The sequence below is a fragment of the Eptatretus burgeri genome, chromosome 15 (genome assembly GCF_056783735.1).
Source record: "Eptatretus burgeri isolate ZD-2024b chromosome 15, Ebu_testis_v1, whole genome shotgun sequence".
Classification (NCBI taxonomy): Eukaryota; Metazoa; Chordata; class Myxini; order Myxiniformes; family Myxinidae; genus Eptatretus; species Eptatretus burgeri.
This window is the reverse complement of record NC_140975.1, coordinates 10,929,350-10,947,432: the sequence shown is the minus strand read 5'-3', so window position 1 is coordinate 10,947,432 and position 18,083 is coordinate 10,929,350. Positions and strand designations below refer to the sequence as shown.

At 42.0% G+C, this 18,083-nt stretch overlaps 1 protein-coding gene across 1 annotated transcript in view; it reads right to left on the bottom strand.

Annotated features, from left to right (window-relative positions):
* The window catches only part of LOC147011494 (solute carrier family 12 member 4-like), a 271,136-nt gene that overhangs the window by 29,083 nt on the left and 223,970 nt on the right, over window positions 1-18,083 (bottom strand). Inside the window, exons 10-13 of the mRNA XM_085858008.1 lie at window positions 14,029-14,193; window positions 3,839-3,937; window positions 2,680-2,737; window positions 2,137-2,311 (exon numbers count right to left, since the gene is read on the bottom strand). Of these exons, the coding sequence (XP_085714134.1) occupies window positions 2,137-2,311; window positions 2,680-2,737; window positions 3,839-3,937; window positions 14,029-14,193 (497 nt within the window). The remainder of the gene's footprint in view (window positions 1-2,136; window positions 2,312-2,679; window positions 2,738-3,838; window positions 3,938-14,028; window positions 14,194-18,083) is intronic.

The window sequence follows — 18,083 nt, the reverse complement described above, 5'->3', positions numbered from 1 at the left end:
AACTACCTCATTAAGAATACCTCCTGCGCTGGCTTCGTACATGTCATAAATAATTATATACAGAAAGCATGCCAAACCTTCCACTTCAGTGGGATAAGGATATGTCCAAAGCTGGATAATACCTTTAATAGGTACTAGCATAACCCGCGCTCTGCGCGACATGTTGGGGTGGGTGTGTTTGAGAAAGGAACTGATGCAGAGTATCAGCAGTAATTTTACTTTAATGCAGTAAGTGTAATACGATTTCACCGTTTCAGAACCATTTTATTTACTTATTTTTTGTACCATGCACCTCATATGGTCTTTAAGATAATGTAAGCCGAATATCACGATACTCAAGCGCAGAACAAAGTCGAAGATAGCGCGACACGAAACCACAAACTCGGAAATAATATATAAGATGGTTTTTGTAATAAACATTTAAACTTCGTTACAAGAGAAAAACCCTCTTTTGCTCTTTCCGAATGACTCCATAATTATACGGGAAATTCTACATCCTACCGACAGGCAGGCGGTTGTGACCTCCATCACTGCTGTGTTGGAAAATATTGGAGACTGGTTGAACAATTGGAATACATATTTCGATGCAGGCAAATCCCATCTCTTTGGAAGGCTAGTCAAACAAACACACTTATCTATTTCAACAAGATCGGTCTCCCCTAACCAAACCTTCAAAGCCAGTCACAGATTGGGCATCCTCCGTTGTGCCATGTTCTTCCTCATTAACCTCCGCCATCGAAGATGGACCGAGGTTACTGTTTTCACCCCTGTCTGTTTGTTTGTTTGTTTGTTTGTGAACAGTATTACGGAAAAACTCCTGGACGGATTTCGACGAAACTTGGTGGGGGGATTAGGTATGGTCCAAGGATCATACCATTAGATTTTGGACTTGGTCCAAAGTCCAATATGGCCGCTATGGCGGCCATTTTGAAAAAATATTTGAATTTTTGTTTTTGCATTTCTTCATGTTTTAAGTGATTTCCAACCAAAAAAAAAAGTTTGTTAGAGAAAAAAAAAATTGCAACTTTTTTTCAAAAAAATTTCGATTTTATATGAAAAATATTAAAAAAAAAAAATTTTTGCATCTCTACATGTTTTAAGTGGTTTCCAACCCCCAAAAAAATTTGTTAGAGAAAAAAAAATTTATTGATTTTTTTTTTTTTTGGCATTTCTACATGCGTGTCGATCTAGTTTAGTTTATTCAATCGTGGTTCAGTAGAGTCTGATCCGTTTTGACCTACAATTAATAGGATATCAGGTTCACTTAAGTGACCCAGCAGTATTGGCGGCGGAGGTTTTGCACTCTACCGAGTGCTCCCCCTCTAGTTAAATCTGAACTTCTCTCAGCATACAAGTAAAGGTCTTAGTCCATAGCTTAATCTTAATGGAATACCGTTCTCCAATATGGGCTGGTGTCCCCGTTTAACCCATCACTTTTGAATGCTGTGAGGTCACAAGTTCTTAACATCATTGGTGCCCCATGTCCTGCAGATAAGCAAAAGCACAGGGCCTGTTTCTCTCACATCACCGACAGGTCAGTGGCCTATATTTTTTTACCACCTCTCCTCTAGTTTAATTCCATCTGCTTCCTTAGCCCTCTGACCCTCCCCAGCTCTTCCAAATTGCATGGATTATTTCAGCCCCCACCTCCTTAAGAAACCCCCAAAATCCAGGTTCACTGTTCAGCTCCACTATTTTGTTGCTTTCTTCTGCTTTTCGACCCTCCTTCCAAAGTCTATCCAATCCCAATATTCCTGCCTGGGCCCCAACCAGTGCACTACCATCTCAGGTAATCCTCCATCCTGAACTGTGATCTTTTCTATCCTCAATGACTCTCCTCCACCTCTCCCCCATCACATTGCATGTATGTATATTTCCTTACTTTTCCTCACTCGTTCTCCTGTTCACATATCCCATCTCATTATTGCTTCCACGTGTTATTCCACTACCACACTGTGTTGCTTTCTACCCTTTGTCACCTCGTTCTGCCAACAGCCTACATTTTGTGTCCAAAAAAGTATAAACAAAAGTCCAGGTCAAATGCAGAATACCTTCGTTGCTTTGGCTCTGAGTTGGCTAACAATTTGCACAAGGCCAAATCAAGCTTGCTAGTCTTTGACAAGGAGCAAGTCACACCTGTAGTAATGGGATGATGTTGTCTTTTGCAATGGCCTGGAGTAGACGGGGAGCACCTGTGAGACTCTGCAGCCCAGCACCCACGGTTGAGAAAAATGAGCCAATGACGATCACCCAAGGTGAGGGCCAGGCCAACGTCGCCACCACCAGGTTACCATTTACAGCTTCACCAAATCTGAAATGAAAGCCCAAGCCACCACAGAAGATCAATCATTTACTTTCTAAAAGTTAAAAGAAAGTTAGACTTTTAGCAGTGTGTTTACCTGGAAGTACCACTTGGGAAATAATAGTCTTGTTTAGATATTTATTAACTTGTCATTGTATAAGGAATGTCTTGACCTGTGACTGTGCCAATCTATCTGAAATCCAGGTGACCCAAGAGTTATTTGGTTAATAAGGGTTATAGTGTTCAAGACTATAAAGGTTGTGGTAGTAGAGACTCAAGGATGTGCTGGTTATTCATGGAGAGACGAGGGGAGGGAAAGGGTTTTTATGAGGTTGTATTTGGATCATAGCTCAGGCTGCAGTAAATGTTCTGCTCACTTGTCCTTCAAAACGACAAGCTCCACACAAGCTCCAAACAGGACAACTGATGAAAGGTCTGCAGGAAGTTGTCAAGAAGCAGCAAAATCAAAAAGGAATTGACAAAGTTGCAAACATACAAACAAAAGAGAAACAATGCGTGCGCACAAAGAGATGGTCTTCAAAGCACGTGGATAATGAGTTAAGGACTCTGCAAACAAAATAATAATAACAAGTAAAAGAGACATAAAATGTCATCGGCCCTGGTGTTTTATTAATTTCGCTGTAATCTGTTCTATCTGTTTTAGTAATTTTGGCGGAGTTAAAGGGCTAGCCCATATTTATGTACAACTGAAATGGCCGCCAGTCTACCAGTCAGCCATCTTTGATCAGATCGCAAAATAAAGTGAGGTTCACTGTGCTTGTGCCAAGTTTGAACAAAATTGGTCCATGCATGTCTGAGAAATGTTTGGGGACACATTTAAGTAACAAAATGGCCACCAGTCGGCCATCTTGGATCTGATCTTGAAAAAAAAAGATGACGTGCATATGTAAGCCATCGTTTGTTATCTGGGTGCCAAGTTTGAACAACATCGGTAAATGCTTCTCCGAGAAATGGTTGAGGACGTGTTCAACATCAGGTTTTTTTTTTACAACTAAAATGCCCGCCAGTCAGCCTTCTTGGATCTGATGTCAAAAAAATGATGCGTGTATGTACACCATGATGTGTTGTCTTTGTACCAGGTACGAATAAAATTGGTCCAGACATGTTCGAGATATCGTTGCGGATGCACGCACGGACACGAAAATCGAGACCAAATCCATGAGCCTCCGTTTTGGACAAGTCCAACGGGGGCTAATAAAACATGGAAGGGCCATAAAATGAGATACACAAAACATAGAATGAGAAAGCAAAAGCAACGCAAGGTTTTGTTTATAAAAAGAAAAAGAAGAAGAATACAATGGCTCAAAGTAAAAATGTTTCAGGCACAGGGCGGCCTTCATCAAGGATTCATAAAGCCATGTACACTTTAACAATAAATGCCCTCTTGGAAGGATGGAGCAACAAAGGCCTGCATTACACCACAAGACATTAGACCATGATGAGGATGGTTGCCTAGGTTTCATGATCTTTAGGGTTGATGAGATGAGAACATGGACCAATCTTGTACAAGGATACAAACTGTCGAAGTTGTAGCAATAGCCATTATGGTTCCAATGGGTATGGACTTCTGAGCATCCTTTAGGTCACCTGACCGGTTCGATCCAGCCATGATCCCTGCAGACAATAGGAGATGCAAGGTCCATTATCAGGAGCAGTAGTAAAGCACTGATTCCAAAAGGAACTAGGCCAGCACCATTTTGATCTGCTTGATAAAAGCTTACAAATTGAATTTTGCAGCAATGATACCAGCTTATAAAGACTGAATTTTACAGAAAAATAAATAACACCATAGAGAAGCCGGGTCAACGTATGTTTTTGGAGGACAGCATGTTCTACAATGTGGTACCCAGATACAAGAGAATGAGAGGTTTTGGGGGTTTAAATCAGAATCAGCTCCACTGGGCATCAAATTTAAAAGAAAATGGCTCCTATGCAAACATGCTAACGAGGAGTTATTCCAATGGGTTACAGCACTTGATTGTAAACATTGATATCTCTTTGTATCTCTGTGTCCATACATGACTATTGTCAGGGCCTTAGGTTAGGATTAACCATCATATAAATAAAGCATTTGGGATTTAACAACTAATTCTCCCACTCACTCAGGGCACACCAGACAGAGACAGAAGACAAGAGGGAAATAGAAGCCTACCCCTCCCAACCCAACCCCAGTCCTTCAAGACAACTGCCTGTCAGTATATTTCAAGACAAGACAACATAGCGTTGAAACAATTGAATAAAAAATAACAACAATAATAAAATAAAATAACACATGTCATCACATTAAACCGCTGGAAAAATAATCAAACAAAAACAACTATTTATTGACATCGTCAGCCATTGGAAGAGGCACAGTCTCTTGAAATTCTCAGCCTTACAATTAGCCATTACCTCTCCTGGGCTGACTGCATGCCAAACCGGGCCTCCAAAGCCAGCTGTAGACTGGGCATCCCCCATAATTCAGTCATTCTTTAAAAACTCAGAACTACTCACAAACTACAAAGGCCTTTGTACGTAACTCAATGGAGTGCTGCTCCCCCCCTATGGGCTGTCACCCCAGCATCACATCTGTCTCTCCTCGATTCTGTGGAATCTAAAGCTCTCAAAATTATTGGAATCTTCTGCCACAAGGCCTAAGCACAAGCTCTGCTTTCGTTCACATCACAGGCAGATTCGGTGGTCTCTCTTCTCTGATATTGCTCCCTCTAATCTCTCAATCTTCTGATCCTCCCCAGGAACTCCAGGATGCACATGTTCTTCCAGTAACCCACTCCTGGTTAAACTTCCAAAATCCAGGCTGACTGCACACCTCAACTACTTCGTTCCTCGCATCTCCCGTCTGCGGAACCATTTTCCAGTTCTTTCCCACTCTTCCCTTCAGGGCTTCAAGCAGGCAGTGCACCACAACCATTACTCCATTAACCATTCCTAACCATCTGACTTGATGGTTCAGTTGTTTCCTTGTCTCTGTTTCTCTCTCTCTTCTCTGTCTCGCTCTTCATTCTCTTTCTGGTTGTGCCCAATTGTTGTTCCAATATCAGTATGTTGCCTTAATGCCAACTGTCACTTCGCTTTTCCATAAGCCTTAATCATATACTGTATAGAAAATAAAAAATGGCTCTTTGCCACAGCCAAAAGATTGTTACAATTGGACTTCCTTCATCAATAATAGAAACCCTCATTCAACTGCGTCTGATGTGTGAAAGGGCTCATTTGTCAAAAAGTCATTTTGAATGAAATATTTGGCACAATAAAATGCTGAAAATATAAGCATCGTATTAAATCGTTGGCATATAAAGGGTTAACTTTCATGAACTATGTACCTTAAATATTCTATCAGCCATTTGGGATTTGATGAGTGATGCCTGGAGAGCAGTTAAATGGCTGTAAATACAAAGTACCTTACATCCTCCCAGGGCAACTTTGAGTGACCTTTTCAGATATAGGGAGAGATTGTCAGTCGTCATCAACTGGAGGGGCATCAATGGAACAACTGTAACCATAACTGTATTTCTCTGAGTATTCCAAACAAGAGGAACATCTTCTCATATGGAGATTTCTTTCAGTGGAGAAACACATCAAGTGGAAATTCATTCAACTGAACTTAGGAAAAACAGCCTCGTCATATGAATAATGATAATGGAGGAAAAAGGGGGTTTGGTTGTAGATACCTCCCCTGTGAGTGATCCCGAGCGATGGCAAGCGATTAAGCAAACCAGTGAGGAGAAAGCAAGCAGGTAGATGCACAACCCTGGTATATACCTTCTTGGTGCGACTCCTCTGACTGCCATTGGTGACCCCTGTCAAGTAGCTGAGGCCTTTTGGCCTCTTAGGAAAAGCAAAATGGCTGGCTGTAACAAAAATATGCCAAACATTAACAATCAGTCACACAAAATTATGAAAGGGATAAAGACCCCTCATAGGCTGAGGCTGAAGTCTGTGCAGCCACGCCAAGCAGCCGGAATGTGTGCTGAAAAGGATAATGACTGCACCTTCTCCAATGAGGAAGGGGATCTCTGCCTCACGATAGGACAGAGCTCCACACCAAAGCCATAAAGGTGTCACCTGTTCTACAAACAACAACTAAAAAAGTTCCAGACGAATTAGAGAAGATTATAAATGAACAGAGCTGGAGCTGAGAGAAGGAAATAATCCTCCACTGTAAAGCATATTCTGCACATGAAGCATGGGGGACAAACGGTTAAAAGGAGAAAGATTCATGAACGAGTTGACAATTTGGTCCATGAATAATGATCCTTTACCGGAGGACTTCCTCTCACCTCCTGAAACCCGCAAATGGAGATAACAACCAACAAGGAAAAGTATGTTGTACGTATCATCGACTCCTCCTCGAGCATTTCACCGACAAAGCTGAAACTTTCAGGGATTAATGAGGGCAACCTGAAGTTGTGTATGTGCAAGTTTCATTTGATTGCATGAAGTTTTGAAAAATAGTTTTTTTCTCCCATCTTTGCATTTTCTTCCTTTCACAAATGCAATTGGAGTGCAATTTGAATTATCCGAGCGAAATAACCAAGATGTATTATATATGCACATAAGCAGTACGCATGTGTTTGCTTCATGTATGTAACCTGGGTTGTTTGTATTTTCGGCCGCAAATCGAGGCAGCGGTCTGTTGCCAATACACTGCCAAAATTAAGGGGTGTGTCAGAAGAATGTGTTGCACGCTTGGAACAAGATCACCCGTATGGCAGGTTACTCTGTTAGTATGAATAACAACGAAGATTTAACATTTGTCGTTTTAAAATAAAGTATTGAAGAAAAATTTTTGCCATTTGATTTCAGCAACTGGAGGTCGACCTCGAGGGTCCAAGATGCAGCGAATGGTCTCAGCCAAGCCAAAGCAAGGCAAAAATCGGCCTGCACCAATTAGCACACAGCCTGCTACTCTCTCATTGCAGACGGGTTGGTGGCATGTTCCAATTAGCACGGAAAATTGGGCCTGTGCCAATTAACATGTCAAATCATCAAGGTCAAAGGCCTTACATTAGACAAACACATTAAGATTTTGTTATGGATCTGGTCTCGGGGGTAAAATGGAAATTTATTGGAATAGTTATTTCATCATGCATGTTAGAATAAGTGTGTTGTGATTCCAAAATTAAAGAGATGGTGTCGACCACGTGTTTAGAGAGCCCTCGTCTTCCCCAAACAAGTGTTTGTGTCTTAGCCTCGTTTTTCCACTTCCTTTGATTCTTCAACATTTACCCCTTGTAGGATCAGTCTATGTGTAAATTTCCATCACCCGCAGCTATTGGTACCACGGCTCAACAACGTAGCATAACTGGGCCAAAGGTCGTGACGTGCTGGAAACGTGGCCAAATATGGACATCTGGGATGCTCAAAGCCAGCCAACACCAAGAATATGGAATTTCCTCAGCTTGTCCGTCAATCAGTGCAGCCCATCAATTATCACATGACAGCTGACACCATCGGACAATGGGCATATGCAATGGGTGGTCCGTTATGCCCACGGGACATTTTAAAAGGCGAACACCGCATTAGTCTGTGATTGGCATGGTGGTGGTTGCTTAGTTATTTGTGCAGCCGGCGCTAGATTCTGAGTCCCTGCTGCGTGTAATTTAGTGCTGTCCCTGCTGACTTTCAGTATCTGCGCTTTGAGGTGCTTCCCCAGCCTTCTGCTCCAATGCTTCATGATTCGTGGTGCGCTTTCAATGTGGTTGGACGAGCACGCAAGGCGCAGCACCGAGAGCCCCAGGCCGATTCACTGCACACCCCCAAGAGAAGACCCAATATCTATCTCGATGAAACATTGTGTGGTCATCAGGAGTGGGCTCCAAACTGCATCATGATTTGGCAAATTTACTTGTTATAAAAGCAGCTTGGGTTTGCTCTAAAGCTTTAAAAGTGGATCCCTGACAGGCTCATTCAGAGAATCCCATCAGGCAGATACACCGTGGTCCTGTGTCTGAGATGCCGATTCACACCACCCAAATTAACAAGCGGATGCGGGGAACCTTTCGACCTTTCACCCACCAGGGGTGTGACGGTCTTTGACGACCGTGTGACTATAACAATGTTTTACTTCCGCAGCTGAGCATGGAGGACAATTGGAGTAACAAATCTGCTTGCACAGCATCAAGACCAGTGTGACCACTCCTTGGCTTTTTTCACAAGATCTTGGCTATTCGTTGTTCACCTTGGCGTCTTGGTTTTCTATAGGTTTTTTTGGCGTATAGGTTTTCTATGAATAATCACTTTTCCGAAACCTTGTGAATTCTTGGCTTTTTCGTTGACTCACCTTGGCATTTATGAAAATGAGGAGTGGTCACACTGATCAAGACGACAGTTTCTAGTCGGATCCCAATCTCCTCTCCGAGTCTTGGAAATCGGCAGTTCAGACCCCGGCCGAGTCTAAACCCGGCCGGCCGACTTGTGGCGTCACTAATACCCAGAGTATCCCGGGGAAGTGACGGATACTTCCCCCAAGATTCGTGGCTGTGTTTGTCTCATCAGTATGTCCATGTGTGTGTGTAGCATGGCAGCTCCGTTACGAACCTTAGACCTTGTATTAAAAAACTACAACTGAAAAACCGAGGCGTATGTATATATATATATATATATATACACATATATATATATATATACATATATATATATATATACACATATATATATATATATATATATATATATATATATATATATATATATATATATATATATATATATATATATATATATATATATATATATATATATATATATATATATATACATATATATACATATATATACATATATATACATATATATACATATATATATATATATATATATATATATATATATATATATATATATATATAACAAACGACACATAATATGTCGAATCTTTGTGTTTATATATGTCTAATTAAAGTGATAAGTATAATAATACGTCCTTGGCCTGAGTCGTATGAAAATAGTTGTATGCAAACTCACCTCCTACCAGTCGAGCCTGGGTTCGAATCCCGACCCAGTTATAAACTGTCATCCTGGTGTTTCGCAGGCAGGGTGATTCATGGTGAATGTGTGTACCGTCCCTTGGATGGACGTTAAACTGGGTGTCCCATCTGCCTGCATAAGTTGATGAAGGGTAAAGATCCCATGGTGTCCTTTGCAAAGAGTAGGCAAGCCATCACCGGCACCATGAACAAATTACAAATTCCTGCCTTAACCTTAGTTGAACGTCAGCCTGCTCAGCCAGTTTGTATAAGACTTGGGTCAATCTTCCCTGGCAAGAAGAAGAAGAAGAAGAAGAAGAAGAAGAAGAAGAAGAAGAAGAAGAAGAAGAATCTGTCTATAATTCCAGCAATGTGTGTGTGTGTGTGTGTGTGTGTGTGTGCGTGTGTGTGTGTGTGTGTGTGCGTGTGTGTGTGTGTGTGTGTGTGTGTGTGTGTGTGTGTGTGTGTGTGTGTGTGTGTGTGTGTGCATGTGTGTGTGTGTGTGACCACTGTTTCTCCACAACCACTGGTCCGATCAAATTGAAACTTGCCAGGTATATTGCTAGGGACCTGAGGATGTGCCTTTTCAAGGTTTGATATTAATCGAACAAGTGGTTCCCAAGTTATGGCCATTTATTTACCAAACCAATGACAAGACAAGTTGTTGCGTGGGCATGGTTGATGGGGGAAGGGAAGCTCAGCCGCGTTCCCCATTACGGGTTACAACGTACGGGCTTTCGGATAAAGATGACTTCGTGTATTCTAATAATTTCTCGATTTCTTATGTGCATTTATAGATAAACACTATGCCCCCAAGTTATGATCATTTTCATATTAAACGGTGCATAAATTTCGGTAACATCAGAGTGCTGGTATGCTCCGAACCAGGAAGTAAAATTTTTTTCCTCTCTTCTCTTCTCTTTTTTCCTTGCGATGACATTGCAAAAAGGCAAAATACGTTGGCGCTAATTGAATAATTGGCCATTAAAACTAAATTGCGAATAATCGTAACTGCGATATGCGAACTTCCGGGCAACGCACGTACGGGCACGCGAGAGCGAAGAAACGGCCTGTGTGGTTGTTGTTCCTTGCTCGCGGTTTGAATATTTATTTATTATTATTATTTTTTTTTTACGGGCACGTACTAGTAATAATAATAATAATAATAATAATAATAATAATAAACAACTCTCTACTTTCTTTTGATTTATGCTTATTGTTAACTCACATAAAAGCCCGTCTAACATTATGGGTCGGAGAAATGGCAACAGAATATTCAAGGAGACTGGAAGATATGTTTCGAAGCAAGAAGCGTTATTTTAAAACACGAGATGTACAAATGTGACCCTATTTTCTTTATCTTCTGGGATGTTTTGTTTTGACGGTACAATCTCGTTAGTGTGCCAAAGTCTGAAGCCTCGGCCGAGCGTCAGGTGTGCTTTTATCTGCTTTATTTATTAGACAGTCTAAGGATGTAAATGAAGACTCGTGTTGCTCTGCGTGCATTACACATCATGTGCGGCAAATTTCACCTCCCTACGCCTTCGAGTTAGTGTTATTTTTAAAATGCTTCTGTACACCGCCCTTGAGGTTCAGTTTGCAAGTCACCGTCTACATTTACAATAGAAGAGACGTAATTACTCTTTGATGAAAAATGTTTTTTGAGATATTTTTTTTCTCTCAAAAATAGACCGTAATGAACACACGGTTGTGTTAAAAGATTGGCCTTAAAAACCCTTTTAAATCCACTTTATGAAGCGGGACAGACAAAGACACAAACACACATTGTTTTTTTTATATAGATACATGTGGTAATTTTGGTTCTCAATTTTTTAAATTAGTGATTAATATCCAGCGCCTTCAGGAAGTATTCACACCCATCGACTTTGATCACACTCGGTTGTGTTACAGCATGAAGTTAAAATGGATTAAATGTATTTTTTTTGGCACCGATCCACACAAAATACCCCGTAATGACAAACTGAAAACATATTTTTAGAAATTATTTACAAATTAATTAAAAATGAAGAGCTGAAATGTTGTGCGTCTGCGTAGGAACTTCGTCGTAAAGATAGGTTTGTGTGGAGTTGCTTGGTCCGTGAACATGTCGGAGCCATCTCGATGTAAATTAAGTTGGGAAACTGTGAGCTTAAGTGTTACTTGTCACCACATGGGGAGTGGTGCAGTGTTAATTAGGTAGGGTTTAAGGATAATTTCTCCTGGTGTCTGATTGTCCCCTGTGACCTTTTCCTATGTTTTTGCATTTCAAGACCGATGATAAAAAGGAATCACGTCCTTAGAACAACAACAACAACAACAACAACAACAACAACAACCGAGCCAGACATTTCCAAGCAGGAGAAAACCCCGCCTCCAGGAATGACAACTAGCGAGACCACACCCCTGGGGTGGATGGTGGATGGGGTGATGCCAGAGAGAAGAGACGAGGATTGAGTCAGGATCGGTGGTTGGGACACAAACAGGAGCGTGAAAGGAGGTTCTGTGAGGTACGCGCTTGGAGACGGAGGTCTCGTTTTTCTGGCTTCCCCTCGACACGGTGAAGAAGGCTGCACGATTCTCGTGTTCATGCTGAGGTGGATTTGCATGCGTGATGGAACAAGACGGCGCCATTTTGCAGAGGAGCGGCGTCGGCAAGTGTGATCATGAAAGGAAGCTGCACGGTGGTTTCTGAGCCCTGGTGTTCAATATCATTGCTCGAATTTCCTCCTGTATGTTTCCCGCCCAGAGAGCGGCTGGGCTTCATTTTTAATAGCTTCCCGCGCAGGATGACGCGGGTTCGATCGCCCAAGCTCATAAGAGACCACTTCTGGACCCGAAGCTAAGTGCCGGAATAAAGGAGGGATTTTTCTTTTGTTTTATCCTTTCCCCTTGTCCGTTTTTGTCACCGTCTGTGTGGAGGCGCCTCAAAGTTAGATTGAGTTCACCTCACGTTTCGTCGTTATCCCGTTTTGATCCATTTCCATGAAAAAGATCTTATTTATGTCATTAAATCCTTATTTATTAAGTTTGCTTGTGTCTGTCTATTCGTTATGGCGTTCGAGTATAAGCCCTTGTTCTCCATCCGGATGAACGCGCCTGGTAAGTGCTTGCCACCATCCCGTCCCGCGCCATCATTGTCGAGAATCTCTGCTGTAAGCCACCAAGGGAGAAAACGGCCGATGTCCACGACAATTGGGTTTGGGGTAACTAATTTAACCCCCCTGGACACGACATTATTATTATTATTATTATTATTATTATTATATTATTAAGAGTGAAGAGCAAATGAACAGCACGCTATACTGTAATCATACCCTGAAGATTTGAGTGGGCAAGACAAGCAGTATTGTGTGAAAAGACAATTTCAAACAAGCAGTTCGAGTTTCCCAACTTCTGTAAGATGATAGGACTGTGCATAAAGCTTGAAACCAGGGGAATTTGAAGAACAGGAGGCAGAGAATGAAAGTTTTCAGTTTTCCTGGATATACGAGCGAGCGCAGCCAGCAGTGTTGGCTCGAGCCATGAGTGGCACCGCAGACTGTTTAAGAGGCGACTCACGTTCGAGCTCTCCTGCAATCTGGAGGCTCCACATTTCTTCTCCATTGTGGTCACTCATCTTATTTCTCCGTCAATCTATTTCTATCTTCATACGCAAAATGAAAAATTATTGCTAAGTTCTTTAGAATGAAGTGGAGTGCGTTAGAGTACTCGAGGCAAAAAAAATGATATGATGATTGAATTGTGTGTGTGTGTGTGTGTGTGTGTGTGTGTGTGTGTGTGTGTGTGTGTGTGTGTGTGTGTGTGTGTGTGTGTGTGTGTGTGTGTGTGTGTGTGTGTGTGTGTGTGTGTGTGTGTGTGTGTGTGTGTGTGTGTGTGTGCGCCCTTTGGACCCACTCAGACTTGTACATGTGCAGGAACAAATTTACAAAGAAAGGGACTGGGTCTGAACCCATGGGTAACACACACACACCCACACACACACACACACACACACACACACACACACACACACACACACACACACACACACACACACACAGCATTATTTTTGATGGAGACATTGAAACCTTATTTGATTCAAACTTCATGAAGAGTTCATACACAATGAAAACCCATGAAGGTTACAGGGATTCATATATATATATATATATATATATATATATATATATATATATATATATATATATATATATATATATATATATATATATATATAAATATATATATATATATGTTCTACAAGAATGAGCATTTGATTCCATGAGCGTTCAGATGTTTGTACCAAAGTGAATTTGCAATTAGTTCCTCAGTCACAAAGGCATGAGGATTCCAATGTGGCCAAATTTGGCTTTCCCTTGTAGTTATATTTTCGGATTGAATTGATATCATGTACATGCAGCACAGGCTTGATGGGCCGAATGTCCTCCTTCCGCGTCCAAGTTCCTCGTGTGTACCAGTATATCGAACTTGGGAGTAAATGACAAACCGTACGTTTTTGACCGTACACTCCGCAGACAGCTTGGGTTCATTATTGTTTTATCTCAGAGCTGAAGTGCGATTGCACAACTCCACACCTGGTTTAGCTCAGCGAGCAAAGGTCAAACGGAGGTCACTGGTGATAATCGTATTTTCTTTTTCCAAGATATCATGTCATAATGAATTTTCATTATTCCCGATTTACCTTATCATCCCAGAAAATCGTCACATCCAACCCAAACCGTGCTTTGAACTGCCTACCAGTAACGGATGGAAAGAAAATGCCAACAAGGACGGTGAAGGATGTCGCAATGTCCGTGAAGATGTAGGGAAAACTTCTCTTGACCACGTCCTCGGTTCCTACAGATTTCATTTTGGGGTTCTCCACCAGTTCTTCAGACTTCTGATAGGTGTTCATCAGGTTCACTGCAGAGAAGGAACATCGTGCTGTTCAAATCCTGCACTTATAAACATATGCTCATAGCTGCAGACAATTTAAATAAACGTCTCCATCATTATAATTGCACGTTCAAGTGCTCTTAACACGTCTTACAACCCCACGTTCTCCTTTGTGGAACCTTTCTCTCCACGGCGTACATTTGACAATTGTTACCTCTGCCACCGAAAGTGGACAGAGGTTATGTTTTCATCCCTGTCTGTCTGTCTGTCTGTCTGTGAGCAGGATATCTCAAAAATATTGTGGACGGATTCTGATGAAACTTGGTGGACAGGTTGGGTGTGTGACAAGGACAAATTGATTAGATTTTGGTGAAGATCCGGATCGGGATACGAGAATGTTTTTATTTTTTACAACTGATTCTTCACCATTGAGAAATGGGAACAAAAACGATATATATATATATATATATATATATATATATATATATATATATATATATATATATATATATATATATATCACGATATTTCAAAAAGTTGTGGACAGATTATGACAAAACCTGGAAGATGAGTTGGTAAGGTGACAAGAATAAGCTGATTAGATTTTGGTTCAGGTCCGGATCCAGATCCAGCCTACCAGTGGGGTACAAATCGTAAACTGTTCAGTCTGGAGGAGCACTGCGTTCTACCGACAGACAGACAGACAGACAGACAGACAGACAGACAAACAGACGGGTGAAAACATAACCTCGTTACATCGGATATAAACCACAGTACCATTTATTTTGTAGTGTCATTATTGGTATTGTATAACACGATTCCACAACCCCCTGACAGGCCAGCAGCAGAGGCTGCTCTCAATGTTGACCCAAAAAGGATCAGATTCTGCTCCAACACTTGAAACAGGTCAATCAATCCTTGCGAAACATGTCAAGACAGCCTGTCTCTGCGGAAGGATCATCGAAACAAATCGACCTATCAATTTTCATGGTCAGCCACTGGAAGACCTTCACTCTGATGAAATACTGGGCCTCATCGTCCACCGTGACCTCTCCTGAGCTGGCCTCCAAAGGCAAGACAGACCCAACAGCTTACTTCCAATCATCAGCAACGTCGTGGATTCAGCCATGATCTTTCTTGGGTGAACCACATTTCAAAGTTGGCCTCCAAAGCCAGTCGACTGGATATCCTCTGTCGTACAAAGTCCTTCCCTTGGCACACCTGAACTCCTTATCCACCTACAAGGCCTTTATCCACAGCTTGATGGAACATTGCTTTCCTCTCTGGGCTGTTGCCCCTTTCCTCACATATTGTTCAGTGTGATGCCATGGAAACCAAGGTCTATCACTTTCTCATCACAGACAAGTCGGTGACCTCTCTGTTTTCTTCCGCCTTCTTTCTCTCAAACGATTTCACCCTCTGTTCTTTCCGTTCTTTGTCCTCAGGTTTCCACGGGGTGGGCACACATGGTCCACCATCAACTCCCTTCCGGTGAAACTCCCAAAATCCAGAATCACTGCTCACCTCCACTCATTTGTTCCTCTTTTTCTTTCTGCTTGTGGGAACCAACTTCCACATCCTCTTCAATCTCATTCTTCCCTTCAGGACTTCAAGACAGCTGTTCAGTATCTCAGATCATCCCCCTGCTCAACCCATGATATTTTCTACCCCCATTAACCCCCTCCACCACCAAAGCCCAACTCCTTCCAAATTTTTAGTTTTTCCCTCCCAAGAGTTTGCTTCTGTATCAATCTTGTCTACCCCATGCATCCTCCCCTTCCCCTCATTCCTACCTCCATCCCTTATTTGTCCAAGTCATCTCTCTCTATTTTGTCCTTCAACCCTCTGCTGGTGTTTCCCCCCTCTCTCTCCACTGTTCCTTTTGTTGTGTTGCGGCCTGATCCGTTCTGTGAGCCTTGACCTTGTACACAAAAAAAAAAACAATTACAAGCTGCGCATCCTCTGTCATGCCAAGTCCTTCCTCGTTAAGTTTGAACTTTTCACAACCTTCAAGGCCTTTGTCCATACATCGAGTATAGCTCTCCCCTATGGGCTGGAGTCACCTTTTCATGCCTGTCACCCCCTCAATGCTGTGGAATTCAAAGCTCTCAACAACACTCGTATGCTCCCCAAAGAAGCAGAAGCACAGAGCCTGCTGCTTATTCTCATTGCAGACAGGTTGATGGCATCGTTCTTTTGTAACATCCCTCATAAATTATATTGATCCCTTTACTCCTCCATCCTTTCCCAGTCCCTCGAGGTCACATGCATTCTTCCAGCAACCCCATCCTTGAGAAACTCCCAAAACCCTCTTTTCTCCCACTTGTGGAATGTCCTTCCAAAGAATTTTCAACAAAGCTCTTCCGTTCAAGGCTTTAAGATGGCAATGTTCCACCACATGAGGTCATCTTCAATCTCTACCGTTTCTTTTCTTTTTTTTTCTTCGATGTCCTCATTTATCGCTCTTACCTCTTCCTGTACATTTGCAGGTTTCTGTTTCCTTCACCCTTTCCTCCCATCTTGTTCTTTCATCCTTTTATATGTCCGCATATTGTTCGATGACCACACTGTGAGTGCATAATTCCCCTCAACCTTTTGTCACCTCACTCTTCCGTATTCAAAGAAACAAACAAATAAATATAAACACCCTGAATCTGCACATGACCTCGGGGGGGGGGGGGGACAAGGGACAACAATAAGTGAATGGACACTTGACAACAAATTTGCAATCATCCGGATGCTTCATCCAAGTTCGAATGGGATCATTACAGCGAATGATTGGAGAGATGGCGGACGGTGTTTTCCAATGTAAATAACAATTTTGGGGTTTCCTTAAATGGCGATGCGAATTGTTTTTTGTTTTTTTTCCTCACCAGACTCAGTGGTGTAATGGTGGGAGCGTCTGCTCTGAGTCTGAGAGGTCCATGATACGAACCCTGGGAAAATCATCCTGAAGACATTAAAAATGGGACATGCTGCTTCCTCGCTTGAAGCTCGGCAATTAAAGGGAGAGAGCTCGAACAACCATAACTTGTTTTGCAAGAATCTTCAGGATTGAAGGAGGAAGATGACGAAAAAAGAAGAAAAAGACAACGACGACGAATAAGAAGAGGAAAATCAGAATATTCATCCATCAGGACCATGCTCCGTGTAGAGCGTTGGTGCTACCTAAGCAGTCTCCTTGGTTATTGGACACAATCCTGGACAAGACGCCACTCCAACACAGGATACCAGCAAGCTGGCACTCATTTTGCCGACCTCAGCAGGATGACAGGCGGAGTCAACCCCACCTGGTATTAATTCAACAGTCAAACAGGATTTGAACTCAGGATTCAAGGATCCCAAGCCCACCACCCGAACCATTAAGCCAACACCAGGCATAATCAGAATGTAATGGTCAGTATACAATGGAAATTGTGGCATGCAGTCTTCAAGGCCAATAAACTCCAAGGTAGAGGATGAGGAGATGTATGTGACAACTCATTCAATTTGTGAGAAGACCTCAATAAAGGCTGAGGAATTGCTCCATTTTGCAAATCACATGGACTGTTTCGAGGAATCATCGCTTCTTTCTCTTTCTCTTTATCCACTTCATGCTGTGGATTGAACTTCAACAATGTCGGAGCAAAACGGACACCAGGTTTGTGTTGTCCGAGCGCCATATTGAAAATGGAGATATTTTTTGTCATTAACCGGATGAATTGTTGTGTTAAGACCATATTTGGAGAAACAGGAAAACCATGCTTGCATTTATGTTCAGGCTCATGGAAGTGCGTCATGAAACTGACATATCGATTACAACAGCATATCAGCAAATAGCGAAATGAAGCGAAGGAAGGTTTGGATTGGATCGAGCATCTTTGTACGAATGTGAACACATTTCTCACCACAATTCCATTTCTGCAAGTGCAAGTGAC